Source organism: Phyllobates terribilis, unplaced genomic scaffold (genome assembly GCF_046119375.1).
Source record: "Phyllobates terribilis strain yellow unplaced genomic scaffold, ASM4611937v1 Scaffold_2__4_contigs__length_985480577, whole genome shotgun sequence".
NCBI lineage: Eukaryota > Metazoa > Chordata > Amphibia > Anura > Dendrobatidae > Phyllobates > Phyllobates terribilis.
The window spans coordinates 63,494,772-63,511,432 of record NW_027362762.1 but is presented as its reverse complement, the minus strand read 5'-3'; the positions used below and the strand labels follow the sequence as shown (position 1 = coordinate 63,511,432).

At 42.6% G+C, this 16,661-nt stretch overlaps 1 protein-coding gene across 2 annotated transcripts in view; it reads right to left on the bottom strand.

Moving 5' to 3' along the window:
- The window catches only part of LOC141192748 (putative N-acetylated-alpha-linked acidic dipeptidase), a 97,896-nt gene extending 81,508 nt beyond the window's left edge, over positions 1–16,388 (bottom strand). For both annotated transcript variants that reach the window (XR_012266070.1, XM_073662053.1), the window contains exons 1-2: positions 16,110–16,388; positions 9,469–9,577 (exon numbers count right to left, since the gene is read on the bottom strand). Coding sequence is in view for 1 of the 2 variants with exons in the window: in XM_073662053.1 (XP_073518154.1) it covers positions 9,469–9,577; positions 16,110–16,233 (233 nt within the window). In the remaining variant the exon portion in view is untranslated. The remainder of the gene's footprint in view (positions 1–9,468; positions 9,578–16,109) is intronic.
- Positions 16,389–16,661: the final 273 nt, after the last annotated feature.

The window sequence follows — 16,661 nt, the reverse complement described above, 5'->3', positions numbered from 1 at the left end:
GCATAATAATTTGGAACGCAGTGTACATGTGCTTTTCCACAAAACACCAGCGGTTCACGTAGTGAATCTTACAGTTCTAACTTGCCAACCGTGGTCTGTATGGAGTTGTTCAATAAAGGGCCCAAAATTAAGATAACATAGATGGGAGAGGTCTCTATGAATAGGAATTCCTAAGTATTTGATACCCTGTGAGGGCCAGGCAAAGGGAAAGTTGGACTGGATGGAATCCTATATGGATTTGGGGAGGGAGACATCGAGGGCCTCAGACTTCGCTGCATTGATTTTAAAATTTGACCATGTAACAAAGTGATCTATTTCAGCCATAACAGCAGGGATGGATATATGTGATTGAGTGATATATACTAGGACATCATCAGCAAATAGAGAGCACTTGTACTCGGTGCCTCCCACCTCAATCCACCTAATATTGGGGTTATGGCGAATTGATGAGAGCAGGTGCTCCGTCACTAGGATGTATAAGAGAGGGGACAGAGGACATCCCTGCCTTGTCCCATTGGTGATTGTGAAAGGTGATGAAAATGTTCTGACGCACCCCCTGGGCCTTGGGACACCCGGAGCCGGACCCTTTTTGGTGGATGCTGGTGGTTGTAGTCTTCGTGGCGGCGACCCGGTTCCGTGGCTCAGGGCGGTCAAACCAGTGGCGGAACTATTTATGTGGTTTTGATGTTTAAATGTCCGACTACGCCACCCGTGGATTGCGGTCAGAGTGAACCGCCGCTACAGGGCAGACCGCTGAGGCTGGTGTTGTGGGTGCAGCAGAGCGTAGCATAACTCCCCACGGGAGGAGTATAGCCTCAGGGCAGTGTATGCGGAGGATGGGGGTGATGGTGCAGGGCAGCAGCAGTAACGACACGGAGTCAGTGATGCAGTCCAGGGCCTTTACTCACAGTTCTTATTATCCAGACCACGTCTGCAGGTAACGGCTGCCCACGTCGTACTGTGCTCACCAGGTGAGGGGCTCAGACAACTCCCAGATAACTTTGGAGCACTTCACAGGACCCCCTTTGTGTGTCCTTTGTCTGGCCTTTCTTACCAACACTTCTGTCCGGCTGCCTCGGGCCTCCTCTTGGTAAACTTGGCGCCAGTTTCCCTGACCCTATGTGGTGCCTTCCTAGCGGGTGTAGCGAGGGGCTGCGCCACATAAAATGTCAGAGCCTCCGGTTTCTAGCTGAGGGTCGTTTCCTGCCTCCACTAGTTCGGGGACCGGTCTCCCCCTTTGGCCTGACCCCTCCACGCAGGTGGATTCGGGCGTGCGGTGGCGACTCGCCCGTCCGCACCCCTGGGATCCCTTCATTCCTCGTTCCTGGAGCCTTCTCCGCTCCTCTTCCTTCCTTCTCCCTCTTCCAGGCCTGGGCCTCTGTTACTAGGCCCGCCTCCGGAGCAGAGCTCATGCAGAGCCCCTGCTCCCTGCCACTTCTGCTCAGACTTCTCTGCACTGAACTAAGATGGTGCCCACCTTTTATACTCCCTTCTCAATGCACCCAGGAACTGCTTCCTCCCTGCTCCTGCACTACAGGGTTCCCCTTCCTCAGTGTTCCCTCCCCCCACTCCAGCCAGGGACAGGGACTGTCGTGCCCATCTCAGGGGCATATTGGTCGCCCTGCCCCACGGCAATGTGGTGTAATGCATGCAGGTGTCGGGTCCTGATCCACACTCCATCCTTATCTGAGAGTGAGATATCACACCTCTGGGTGAGGTGCAATACGTCTGTAGCAACCGAGCCCTCAGGGTGCTACAGTTCCATTTATCTTCAGCCTAGGTGACGTATTGCGATACAGGGCCGTGATTTTGGCTAGAAAAGGGTCCCCTAGACCCCTACCCCAAGCTTTTTAAGAGAATCATATATGGCGTGCCAGGAGACTCTATGGAATGCTTTCTCAGCATCCAACGAGAGTATCTAATTACAAATTTTTAACTGCATCTAGCCCAGGAAATACTTTGTGCCTAGTAGCAGTGTCTGCTAGTCAGCGGATTATCCCGGCTGTTAAGCAAGCTGCACCACCTGTAGTTTAGACACTTAATTTTTTCAAAGGAAATGCTTCGGGACCATGGGATACTTAGTGAAGAGCATCAGGAGGCACCCCAAGGCATAGGGGCTGGGACTGGCAGTAGGATGCCTTGCGGTGGACAGCCGAGCTCGATCCTTATAAAAGCTTTTTAACTGCAGCAGCTTTAGTGGACGCTACTGGAGCTGGAATTACGCGGCTGCTGGCATGAGACTTGCCCTCCAATAGATCCTTGTAAATGGATTTAAAGTGTATTCATTCAAATTAGAGGGACAATTTAAATTAAAAAGCTTAGAGCTGCCTCCACCACAGGGGGGCTCGCTCGACCCACCAGCGGACAGGCACCAGTATTGGGAGAGGGGGGCTGGCCGTCAGGGTTCACCGCGGCTCTGGCACAAACCCGGCGACACGGAGGTGGCACGGGCAGGAGCGGACTGGCCGTGTCGGCTTCTCACTTTTTGGATTTTAGAAGGGCATGACATGCCTATATCTGTGTCTCCCCCTCCTTTTACTCCTCCACCTCTTTTCTTTTCGCATGACTATATGTACTTGTCACTTTTCCATGTGTTAGTTGTGTCTTCTGAGCAGTTTGTCAGCTTTTGGACACCTTTGAAGGTGTTTTCTATGTGTTTCTATGTGTTTTTGTTTGCCTGCCATTGGTTTCAACGGTGTTCGAAGGTGTTCGACGAACAGTTCGGCGAACACACGGGTGTTCGACGAACCGAACCGAACACTACGGGGGTGGCTCAACACTAGTTACTAGGTGCGCGTGTGCCCCTAGTAACCCGATGTTTATCATGGTTACCAGCCTGATCGCTGCTCCCGCTGGTCACACACAGCGATGTGTGCTGACCAGCGGGAGGGCAACGACCAAAAAAATGGTCCAGGACACTTTGCAGCGATCAGCGACCTCACAGCAGGGGCCTGATCGTTGCAAAGTGTCACACATAGCGACATCGCTGGTGAGGTCGCTGTTGCGTCACCAAAACCGTGACACAGCAGCGATCTCGCTAGCGATCTCGCTATGTGAGACGGGGGCTTTACAGTTTCACTTTCACTTTGCATGCTGACAGACAAGATGCCAAGATCTTAATCTATAAGAAATACCAATTGTAAGCTGTTATCGTTGTTCCTGAATAAATATATACTCACTGTTGAATGGATGAACAGTACAGAGATTCATATGCTGCCAACATCTTTGCCTTGCAGAACAGCTACCGCTGATCGGCAATGAGCAAAAACTATGGAAGAAAAAAGAAAAAAAAAAGAAAAATTCTTGGGAATGGAGAGGATTTTTAATAGCAAATAAATTGCAAAGTTGCTTGTTGTTACAAGTAATTTGCAATTTTAACCATTTATGTTGATATAACTTCATCAAGTTGACTATGTAACTGCAGACTTGTAAATAGTCACATCACACTCAGTATGCGCTGTCTGGATTTTACTGTGCCGGCGGTGAGACTAGGCGATTTGCATACTTTCCGGCCAAATACTGACTAGATGGGTGCAGCATAGCTCCCAACCGTCCCGGATTCAGCGGGACTGTCCCGATTTGAGGGCTCAGTTCAGTGTCCCATCACGTCACAGCTTCTATACTCATCTCTCGGACATCATCTTCACTCCGTAGCTTCTCCTCCTCGGGGGGCTGCTCTCTGCATAAATTAAATATATTCACTGCTTCTAAGTCCTGTGATCTCCCCAGTATAAAACTCACATCTCCATGTTCGCAGGCTGTTGCTCTATCCAGGAGCCACAGCCCACTATGATGTAAAAAGGAGAATTTGTTAATCTTGACCTCTATTGCAGGCAATGAACCCTCGGCCCCCTGATGAAGCCTGTCTAGACGAAACATGGCAGGCAGGCTAGGAGTTCAGCTTATTTAACTTTAGTGGTTCTGTGCTCAATAATTATTATACTTATCCTCAGAAGGCTATACTAGCAAATACACTGCAGCCATTAATCTAGGTAGGAGGATTGTTAGATTCCTACATTAGATATCACTATCCTATTGGCTAACAGAATTTATTATACAGCAATTCCACTTTTGGGCTTTTAATCATAATTTAGACCATGTTTATTAAATAAATTTCAATTAAAGTTAAGTTTTAATCATAATATCCCCTAAATTGGGTCTATTTACCCTCTGGGCAATTTATCAATACGAGCTTTCATCCCTAAAGGGTTTTGCTAGACACTCAGTTGTTTATTGAGAATTTAATGTAGCACACAATGCAAAGATTCAGTTAAGCTTATCCCCTTTTTATCTGGTGTGATTTTCATATTGTCCACACCTGTTACTTGCCACAGGTGAGTTTGAACAAGCATCAAAAGGTTGAAACAAAGTTGTTAAAGCACAATTTTGGTAAGGTGCCAAGAATTTTTTCTGGACCATTTTGGGGGAGGGGGGGGGGGGGGGGGTTGTGTGTGAAATTGTTTCCAATTTTCCTTTTTCTTGTGTTGTTCCAATACACACAAAAGGAAATAAACATGTGTAACTCCAATAATTTTCTGGGAGAAATATTTCATGGGTGCCAACATTTTCGGCCATGACTAAATTTCTATTCTTGTTTCCTTGCAAACCGCAGAAAGGTCATAAATTTAGCAGTTAACTCAAATTTGAAATGGGGGCAGCGGTGGGGGTGGGGGTGGGGCGGTGTAGGTGGGGGTGGGGCGGTGTAGATAACTTTGATTGCAGCTGAAGATATTTTGACTTCAGATAACCTCAAAAAGAAAATAAAAATGCCTTCATGTAACTCGGAGTGTCGGCCATTAATTGCGAGCTTGGTTCAGTTAGTCATCAACAATCTGGAGGTTAATAATTACAAACAGGGCAGCTTGACACAAGGAAAATGGGATTGTAACTGTTCATTATTAGATCCTTGTTATAACTCCTCACCACACATGCTGCTGGGCCAAAAGGTTACAAATACAAGCTAAAAAAAAAATAAAGAAAAATAAGCTTAGAAGACAAATACTGTTAATCACAGAGAAAGCCTAAGCAGTAACATCCCTTTAGTGCAACACCCTATGGGCCAGGAAGACAGCGCGCCATAGATGAGGGATTTCAGAACACCGTTTTCTGCGTTATGTGTTCTTCCATGACAAAATTTTTAATACTGTTTTTATTCTGTTATTTTTCTGTTATTTTTTGAGCATTTAAAGTCATGGGGCGGCACGGAGCCTCATTTTGACTTGTTTTAAGGACATTACATCAAAGTTGGATCAGCCTGTAGTGTGTTTTTCCACATTAATTTTGGGGGTGACTCCAAATCCAGGCCTCCATTGGTTAATAAATGTGATTTCCATTGATGATTTTTGTGATTTTGTTGTCAGCACATTCAACTTTGTACAGAACAAAGTATTCAATGAGAATATTTCATTCATTCAGATCTAGGATGGGTTATTTGAGTGTTCCCTTTATTTGTTTAAGCAGTGTATATAGAGGTGTTATCAGTCATTGAAAATAAGGGAGATGAGGTGAGCTGTGACATCATCTATTGTGAATCATTGATCCTGTGTGATCTCCTGTATATAGAGGTGATATCTGTCATTGTACAGGAGGAGGAGGTGAGCTGTGACATCACCTATTGTGAATCATTGATCCTGTGTGATCTACTGTATATAGAGGTGTTATCAGTCATTGCACAGGAGGAGGAGGTGAGCTGTGACATCACCTATTGTGAATCATTGATCCTGTGTGATCTCCTGTATATAGAGGTGATATCTGTCATTGTACAGGAGGAGGAGGTGAGCTGTGACATCACCTATTGAGAATGGGGGATCCGTCATTATTTATGCACGTCAAAATAAAGGTCCCCATACACATTAAACTATAATTGGCCGCACTTATATCATTGTGTATAGGGGTCTCCTTACTCTCCCCTGACAGATGTTGTGGGGTTTGGGAGGGATAAGGATTAGAAGATAGTTACTGCCAAATAAGTCTAGACTTTCTCCTCTCTTAGATTTGAAAGCAATTGATGCTGAACTTTCATGTATATGGAGGAAGTCTGGAGAAAGGAGTGCTTGGCTGTCAGCTATCCTATGTGTATGGCCAGCTGAGTCCTGCCTGCTAGGATAATCAGTTGACTGAGGAGAAGTAATCCAAGAAGAATTTTCAGATATTTCATTTTTCATCTCACGACTAAAATAATAAATATTAATTATTACCACACCACCAAAAGGAGATATTCTAATATAAAAAAAAAAAACTTGATTTAAGCAGTAAGACATTTTCGGCTGACATGCCTTTTATGCAGCATTTCCATCACATAATGTTATATCAAATCGTTAGGATATTCCATAATATTAATATGAGAAGGGTCCTATATCTGGGCCCCCTGCAGATCTCAAGGAGACACTTTTTCTGCAAGTTTCCATTACAGTTACAGGAGTTGCACCGCGGTTCTGAAAATGGATGGAAGGCCGGAAGTGCAACTGGATCCCCACAACGAACCAATACAGCAATAGTACAGCACTGTCCTTTGTCATGAAAGAGGCGCCACTTCTATTATGATGCCTATCTAGAATCTTGATTACATTATGTGACTTTTTAGGCATTGCAGAATAATGAAAAACCGGAAACTTTCCAAGTACGACAAGATGGTGTCTTTTTCCTCTTTTAAATTTGAGTAGTCAAAACAAAAGCAGAAGTTAATGTTTTCATTTTCCAAGAGCCGTAACTTTATTTTTCGGGGAGCAGTTGCTTATTTGTGTAGCAGGCCTGATACCACTTTGGGACACACACAAGATTTCAATTGTTTTTTTTTTTTGGAGGGGTGACCAAAAATGCAATTATGGGTTTTTAGTTTTACAACAACAACAACACTTACAGTAAAGGTAAACAGTTTAAATTTTGATATTCATACATGGAAATATCAAATATGTGTTTTTTTTCTTAATTTTTTTACGAGGTAAACGGGGTGGTGAATCAAATTTTTAGTTTTTTTTTTTTAAAGTAAACCCAACAGCTTGTACAAACAAATGGTTAATAGAAAATGCATCATTTAGCCAAGTGAGCTTTACAGTGAAATACTGAAGGAGTTATAAAAGACTTATATATAAAAAAAAAAAAAAAAAAAGTTAAAAAAGGGGTTAATCAATCTCTCACTGAACACAAGAACAATTTCTTAAAGTACTGACGGAGTTTCATAAAACATTCTAACCCATAACCTGAAAGTAAGGTTAATAATAATATAACTTTCATTACAAAATCTTCAGTTTTACTCAAATTAGTTGATACAAAAATGAGTACACCCCACATCAAAACCTACTACATCTAGTATTTTGTATGACCTCCATGATTTTTTAATAACAGAACCAATTCTTCTTCTAGACATGGAATGAACCAGTTGGTCACACGTTGCAACATCTATCTTTTTCCATTCTTCTGAACGACCTCTTTTAGAGCCTGGATACTAGATGGAGAGCGATGACAACTTGTCTCTTCAGAAATCCTCATAGGTGTTTCGGTTGCGTTCAGATCAAGAGACACTTAGTCATGGAGTCACTTTCACCCTGTTCTTCAGAAACTCAGCAGTGACCTTAGAGGTGTGTTTTAGATCAGTCATGTTGGAAAAGTGCACGTCTACCAAGAGCATAAAGTGATGGAGCATCTTCTCTTTCAATTTAGAGCAGTACACCTGTGAATTCATGATAATTTCATTGATGTTATTTCCCCGACACCAGCAGCACTTATGCAGCCCCACATAAGGACACTGCCACCACCATGTTTCACTGTAGGCACCATGCATTTTTTCTTTGTACTCCTCACTTTTACGACACAGTGCAGTTGTAAGGCTATGTGCCCACGATGCAGAAAATTTCTGCAGCATTTCTGCATCTCCCTGGCAGAAAAAAAACGCATGCAGATTGTGCATGCGTTTTTCCTGCAGAATACATGCGGATTCACATGCGATAGTCCGCATGCGTTGACAAGCACTTTCCAGGCGATAGCATCACTTGGAAAGTGCTTGACAACTAGGTCACACTGTATAAATCCATGCAAAAGGCATGGATTTATACAGTGTGACCGTAAAAATAAAGCTATACTTACCCCCCCATCCCCCGCCGCGAGACAGCCTGCGGTCACATGACCATGACGTCATCTCAGGTCCTGGAAGGTAAGCACTGCGCGGGCCGCCGGACAGGTGAATATAAATAATTTTTTATTTTATTATTTTTTTCACAAGTAGAATGGTACCCAGGTCTGGATGAGAGTCTTCTCTCCTCCAGAACTGGGTACCATCCGCACATTGAACCGCATAGAAGCCGCTTGTAAAAATGTACTGACACGGATTCTATGCGTCTCAATGCAAGTCAATGGCGGTGCTTCCGCAAAATTAATGAACATGCTGCGGATTTATTTGCGCTGCAGAAACGCTGTGGAAAAATCCGCAGCATGCGCATTGACATTGCGGAATGCCATTGGGGACCATGGGGTGCGGATTACCATGCGTTTTTGATGCGTTTCCGCTGCGGAAATTCCGCAGCATAAACGCATGAAAAACGCATCGTGTGCACGCAGCCTCAAGCCCTCAGTTCCAAAACCATTTATCTAGGCTTCATCACTCCAGAGTAGTCTTCATATTTTTCAGCATGGGCCCTTCAAATTGTAGGTGGGTTGTTTTTTTTTGTGCATGGGCTTTAGGAGACGCTTCCTTCTTGGAAGACCCCCATGCATGCCATTCCTATGCAGTGTACACCATATTGTGTCACGAGAAACACTCACCTCGGTTTGGCTTTCAAATTCGTTAGCTAACTGCAGTGAACTTGCATGTCAATTTTCTTAAACCTTCCTCATCAGAAGACGCTCCTGTGGTAATTTCAGTGGCCGGCCTGTCTTTGTGAGATTGTTACAGTGCCATCCTTGTTACATATTTGTATCACTTTTGCTCCAGTATCTGGCTAATAAGTAAAGCTTTGCTGATCTTTTTGTAGTTTTCACCTTTCTTGTGTAATAAAATTATTTTCTCTCTCAGGTCATTTGTGACATTTCTCTTCCATGTGGTGCCATTGCTGACAGCATGAAATGGGAAAGGGTTTTCTTTGTGAAGTAACAGCCTTTTATAGTCATCTGTCTGCTGGACACCTGTGTAGTGAATAAGACTTACCTGTGGTTGAATTCTTCTTAATTATAATTTAGTAGTCTAAACTTTAGTTTTACTCCTGGGGTGTACTCATTTTTGCGACATGGTCTTAAAAGTAATTTTCCTAACAAATTCATTCATGTGTATGCAAAATATCAAAGTTTGTTTGCAATCAACGGCCAACATTTGGAATACGGTATCCGATAGAAAACCTTTCGTTTCCTTTTAGAATCAACATTTTCTGACAAATCTGTTGGGGTGTACTCATTTATGCTCAGCATTGTTTATAGATAGGAATATTAGTAATTCATACATGTGGCAAGGGTTCACCATATCTTCGTTATGACACTTACTAGAGATATTGTTTGATATTTTCAGCTTTCAATTCATCCCAAAATGCTTTTCTCATACTTTGTGGCCCTTGAGAAGGACTGGAGTGTCCACTGGACTTTGCAAACCATCCTAGAAGGAAAGATATATTATGTAAGGAAAGAAAAATATATATTTTATACAATTGTATTATGTTCGTAAATGTTATTCCAGTTGAGTGAATCCCAGCCCTAATTGACATAGAAACTTTCTGCCCAACTGTGGTGGATCCTCAACTGTTGGAGAACAAGATCTTTGATCCTAGATTGTTGAAACCTGTGTGAAGGTCAGAATTGGTGAGTGGTCCTTGACCCTGTGGACATCTCGTGCCTCAAGGATGGCGCAGTGACAGAAATGTACACATCACAGTTCACTTGAAACAATTTAAAGGGAATTTGTCAGCAGGTTTTTGCTATGTAATTTGAGGGCAGCATGATATAGGGGCAGAGACCCTGATTCCAGTGATGTGTCATTGATTGAACTGCTTGCTGTAGTTTTAATTAAATCAATGTTTTAACACCAGAAGATCACTAGGTGTCTCGTGGCATGTAGTCCTCCTGCTATGTGCAACTCCACCCTCACCACTGATTGGCTGCTTTCTGTCTATGTACAGTGTACACAAAAAGCAGCCAATCAGTGGTGTGGGTGGGGTTACACAGAGTTCAGCATTTAGAGAACTGTAGCAGAGAAAACAGGGATTTTATTAAGTCCAGTAAAATGATACATCACTGGAATCAGGGTCTCTGCCCCTACGCGCTCTCTCTCTCAGATAACATAGCAAAAACCTAGTGACAGATTCACTTTAAGGCAGGATGAAGCAATCAGGTGGCAACAGACTCATGATGAGAACACAAGCTTAAATAGTTGACCACTCTATAGTGGTACCGAGGTTGGAGGTTACACCTCTAGGAGACAGAGCATGACGGTTGCAAAGCAAAGGGAACAAAATTCTTCAACATGGATAGGAGGAGATTTTCGTCAATGGCAAATACTGCCCGCCTACAGTGTGTGTTCTTGGAAGCCATCATGGCACACCTTACATTCTCACAGAGTTAACTTCCAAGACCCTCGGATCGTCACCATCGGTCAAGGCAAAACTTTGCACACAGACCACGGTCTCCAGTCTCCGTTAGGACATCTCATCCTTTAGTTGCCCGGCGTCTATCTTTTATGTCAGGGCATGCCTCTACTCTTTAAGTTGCCAACAGGTAGTCTCACCAGAGAGGGGTCCATAACCTCTAACTATTTACAAAGCTCCATGATAGACTCAACTTAGCTGCAGTCCTGTGCAGGTCTCTTCTGTTGTGTCAACTAATTGGCTTGGCCGGAATACTAATTTATAGCTTAAAAAGCTACACCCTATTACAATTAAAAAGCCAGGGTCCATAGCAGGTTGTAACAGCCAGAATGACATGACTCAGGTTGGCCAGTCACTTCCCTAGACCTAGCAAGCAACACAATTTAAGGATACATAACGGGGTGTTAGTGATATTTCTTGGTTCAACCCCCTTACAGATCCTGTAACAGATTAGACAGTGAAACAAATTTCACAACCCGTGGTAGTATACCGATTGAGAAATTACATTGGACTTCATAAAACTGTGGCCCGTCCTTTAAGAAAAGATTGGATGGGAGAAATCCAGTCTCAGAAAAATCTCTCTCTCCCCCTTCCCCATGGAACTCTAAACTTTGCAACGTACTTCCGGGAAAAGTCAACGTTCTGCGTTTAGCGCGGGACAATAACTGTCCGGTACGAACCCCGAACCTTTAAATTTGGGTTCGCTCATCTCTACCCACAACTGATAAAGAATGTTAGAGTCACGAGATAAACGAGTCATAAGATTTGTGATGTCAGGAACACAACCTAATAAAGACAAAAGAACGCACGGGCAAAATCCACATTGCTAAAACTTGTTTTGTATTATCCAGTAAACGTACCATAAAAGACAAAGTACGAAAATACTTTTTTTTTTTTTTGCCATTTATAAGCTTCAAGTGATCCATGGGGAATGTTCTCATTGTTGTAGACTTTTAAAGAACTTTCCATATGTTGAAATTGAAGTCTGATCTGTGGGAACCTCACTGATCGAGAAAATGAGTTATCAGGAACACAAATTAAAGGGCAATAGCCCCTTTAGTAATGGGAGAATTGTGTTCATGTTGGTTGCACTTTTTCATGGAATAGGTCCCTTTAAAGAAAATATATGTTGGAAATAATGTATCCCAGGTATATTTACTGCAAAAATAGTGGTATAAATTGGAAGCAGAACCTCAGGGGCATGTCCATATGCAAATTATCCTCATTCAATTGGCTAATCCATGAGTTGTTAACTTTTGCAATGTTCAAGTGCAATCTACCCAGAAATTGTATTATTAAGATGTATTTTGACACCGCATTGGAAACGAAAACATGGTCGGATGCATAGCAACGCAGGTTTACCCAATGAAAATGCGTTTTTTTTTATTTGTTTTTTTAGGCATTTTCCATGCAGAATATACGTCAATTCAAGTGAATTTTTGGAGGATTCTGCCAGAAAACCACAATGGGATGCGACCTATGAAATAACCACACTGAATTGGGGCTATTGAGAATAAGGAACTAGGGAAGTGAGTAAAGAAATGTTGGAAAATTCTGACCTGTATTTGCTCTGAAATCTACTGCAGAACCTTCAGATTTCTGGTGCAGATTCCAGAGCAAATACAAGATGGAACTTTCCAACGCGTTTTGGTCAAACCCCCGAGATCACCGATACAGAGAGCAGATTCATGCGGTGAAGGAGTGCCTGGACTAAAAGTATGAAAACACCAATCTGAATATCAGCAGTGAAAATCGGTACATTTGTTCTAGTCCCTATAAATTACCGCAGGTCAGATTTAACCATCTCATCCCCAGATGCTGAACAAAAGCACCGTGAAACAGGACAAAAAGTGCAATACCTCCCGTATCTGATCCAGTCTCCAGGGCCACGAAAACAAAATTTACAAACCAATTAAAAATAAAAGGGCCTGAACAATTTTCCAACCATATAAAAAAAAAATAGTCTAAATTTCCTATTGTTTTGTCTATACAGCCCATGGTCAGTACTATCTGCTTTTTTGGTTAGGCTACGTTCACATGTTCCAGAATTGCTTTGGATTTTCGAACCAGATTTTTCAGATGGAAAATCCGACATGGAGTAGCAGCAAAAAGAAGAAAATCTGAACAAACGTCACCCACACGCAGCTGAAATTTTTCATGCGGAAATTGAGTAAAGGGAGTCTGTCAGCAGGTTTTTGGCACCTAATTGGAGAGCAGCATGATGTAGGGGAGGAAACCCTGATTCCAGTAATGATGGGTCATTTGGGATCGTGCTAGCACAAAGATCCATCTCCCTTCTGTGAATGATGGAAGCCGGCACACCGGTGAGAGCCACTTGCATATTCTGAATGGCTCTCACCCGGGGTAAAATGACTGTCTTTGGAGGCCGATGAAACTGAAAGGTCGCATGTTTCGACCTGCGGGTGAACACATAATTCAGTATTCGCTTGGGATCCAAAAGAGCTGGCTCTTTATGGTGAGCAGAGATAAATAACCAAAAAGAGCAGCCCATTACTAGACTCCAGTGATGTGGCACTTACTGGGCTGCTTGCTGTAGGTTTGATAATCTCCTGCTGATAAAACTGTGATTTTATCACTAGGGGACTACTATAAATGCTGCCAGGTAGTCCTCCATATTCATCAGCTCTGCATAACCCTGCCCCTAGCAATGATTGGAAGCTTTGTGTGTTCACTGTGCATAGGCATAAATCTGCCAATCAGTGGTGTGTGGGTGGAGTTATACAGAGCTCAGCAGTTCTCTTAAAATCACTTTTATATATTGTACAGATCTGACATTATCAAAACTGCAGCAAGCAGCCCAGTAAGTGACACTTCACTGGAATCGGGGTCTCTACCCCTATATTATGCTGCTCTCAGATGGGGCAGCAAAAATATGTTGACAGATTTTCTGTAAGAATTTATAAATTAGCAGTATGTAAATTCATGCCGCAGATTGTAGAAAACCTGCAAATGACATAATTCAAAACTGTTGCGTTTTTGAAAACTGCAGCATGTCAATTCTTTCAGAGTTTTTGCAGCGCTTTTTAACCCATATAAAGCAATGAGTAAGAGCAAAGATGCAGCAAAAATGCTGCTATCAGTTATTGCAACATTTTTTTGGGGTGGGGGAGGGGGACATTTACAGCAGGATGTGAAAACCATTTATTTTTGTGCTTTTTTCCAAGTTTAACCCATGTCTTTAAACCAGTGTCTTAGTATTCTCATATGAGCATGGACGTTAGTATAAGTAAAGTTTAATTAAATTAGTGATATGTGTAAAAGTAAAAAAATTACCTGGCGCTACCAATGTGAAAAAATAAAAAATGCCCTACCAACATGTCAAAGTAAACAATGTCCGACCAATGTGCTAAAGTAAACCATGCCCTACCAATGTGTGAAAGTAAACAATGCCCTACCAACAAAGTGCCCAAACAATTCAACTTCCCCTTCTGTTTTCACATTTAGGGAAAAACCGGCAAAAATACACCAAACTAATTGGCAACAGGGGTATACAATATCAAATAATCCTAACCCAGAAGAACATATACCCAATAAAAATTAACTTTTAATGATTACCCTTAAAAATGTACTCAATAGTACGAATAGGACAAGACATAACTACACATATCAATAAAAACACCATATGAGGGAGGGATAATAGGGGTGGTAGGTAGTGCAATCAGACTTGCCCTAAGCAGCCCTGATGGAGTAACTTCTCCCTACCTAACAGCGGAGTGTTTTCACCCTAATCGTGCAGATTGGTGTCCCCGCTCCTCGGAGGCTGTCCCTCACTTATCCCTAAACAAACACACAAACGATAACATATTGACCAGCAGCATGTGCCAAAATTGACAATGTTAGACATAAAAGAATCACACAACATTTATGTCAGTGGTGGAGAAAAATATTAAATATAAATAAATACACCGAGGAATAGATCCCATAAGTGAATTATCAATAAATTAGGATCACTCCCCTAGGTTTCTGCTCATATAAGCAAATAAATTAGAGCAACAGTCACCCACTTGCACAAATAAGTACCATCAGATGAAAAAAAAAAAAATACTGGTCAAAACACCAAAAAGAAAAAATGGACTTATCTGATCTCGAGTCCATCTGAGGTCCCAGTAGATGCCTTGAACGACGCTTCTTTTAGACCCCTCAATAGGTTACTGTCTAAACCCAATCCGCAAAAGTTCCACGATACTTCAAAGTATGGTTCCAGACACACCAGGTATCCGCTTTTTCAATCCCTCAGGGTGGTAAATAGGCATCAGCAAAGAACAAAAGTCCCTTCAAAACTGGTCCCAGTTTCACATTTACAAGTGTATTTTTTCATAAACTCAAGCAACATCAATTCATGGCTGCTCTTCATACGTGAATCCAACTGTTTTGTTGAGAATAGTCACTATTTTTTTTAGACATTAAAAAAAAAAAAAAAAAAAACCACAACAATGCAGCAAAAATGTAACATGTGAACATAACCTTAAGCTACCTATCCAGGTAGGGAATTCTCCACCGTGTATTCGCTTGCGGAAAATCTACTGTGTGTTTCACAATGGCAGTTCAGATTTTTAGAGTTCTCATGCACGTGCAGCCAAAAAAAATATCTGCAGTGTAAACTTTCAGGAGCTGCGGGTTTGAGATCTGCAGAAGTAGAAAGTCAAATGTGCAGCTCCCAGACTCCTTCATCTACGTTTTATGGACCAAAATAATACATGCAATGTAAAGGCAGCACCAGATGGACAAACGGAGCCAGTCACACCCACAATTCACAGATGCTGATGGCACAGTGTGAACACGACCTTACTCCACTTCTATGTGCTAACCTACAAATAGTAAGGTCTGTGTTGTATCCGTTTTTTTTTCCACTATGGTGCTATTCACATGTCCATTCCCCCCCACCCCGACAGCACGATTAAAATAGGTCAATACAAGTCTATGCGATATTTCACATTGCAAAGTAACAGGAGAAGCTTTGTAATTATTTTTTTATCCATCCGTGAAAAACACTGATGGTAAAAACAGACACACTACATGCTTAAATACAGGCGTGGAATGAGGGCATTTAGCCACAGAGAGTCAGAACTCAGCAGAGGAGCTGTAGACACAAATGGTCATTTTCTTTTTTTCTAGAAACAGCGCCACTCTTCTCCATAGGCCGTGCCTGGTATTGCACCATAACCCCATTCACAGCTTTTAGACAGCCGCAATTCTTCGACCCTCCTCTGTATTACTGAGCCGTTTAAGATCAGACCAGCAATGTGGATTTATGAAGGTCACATGGGATTGCGATTTTACGTCCGGATTTCCAGACAGAAAATCTGTAGCGTCTTAAAAATTCACAGCACGGCGACCATAAATCCGCAGCAGTTTACAGCACTGCAGGTTTTCCGCACCCTCCAGAGCTTCTTTTTTTTTTTTACACTGGGTGATTCCCAATGTTGGACTCGACAGAGCTCTCCGACTTGCCAGTTCGCCCAGAAAGTCTTATTATTCTACCCTGGGTTTACGAAACGCAGTAGTTAGTGCCAAGCTCTACTTTACCTATGATGAATCCCAAGAGAAGAAATCCCACAGCACCCAAAGCTAGGGTGAAGATGGCACGGGCGTTGACGCCTTTGATCCTGGTGCCCACCTCATAATCCTCAGTGCCCAGCAGTCTTAGCATGTTCTCTGGTGGCGTGGATGTTGTTGACACATGGAGGCCTGGCGCAGGGAGGAATACTAAACTCCTGCCAGAACTTGGGAAGTTAACAGCTTGCAGATGAACATCAGCTAATTAATGCCGAGCCCTCCCTTCCTCCAATGTACGCCTGGCTGACTACCAGGTCAAAGTTCTCCTCTCATTCCCATACATACAGAAGTAGTATAGAAGTAGTCAGCCCTATATGATCCAACTTAACAAGTTCACAAACTTCTAGCAACTCTTCCTCCTCTCCTGACAGCTTGTTACAATGTATCAGTGCAGCTAAAAGGAGCTTTGCTCCCAAATAACATGATTTCACAGACATTGTATCCACTGTTAAGGGGCGAGCAGGACTAGATCTGGGGTCTCAGCTTCCGGATTGGAAACATTAGAATTTTTTTCCACTTTAT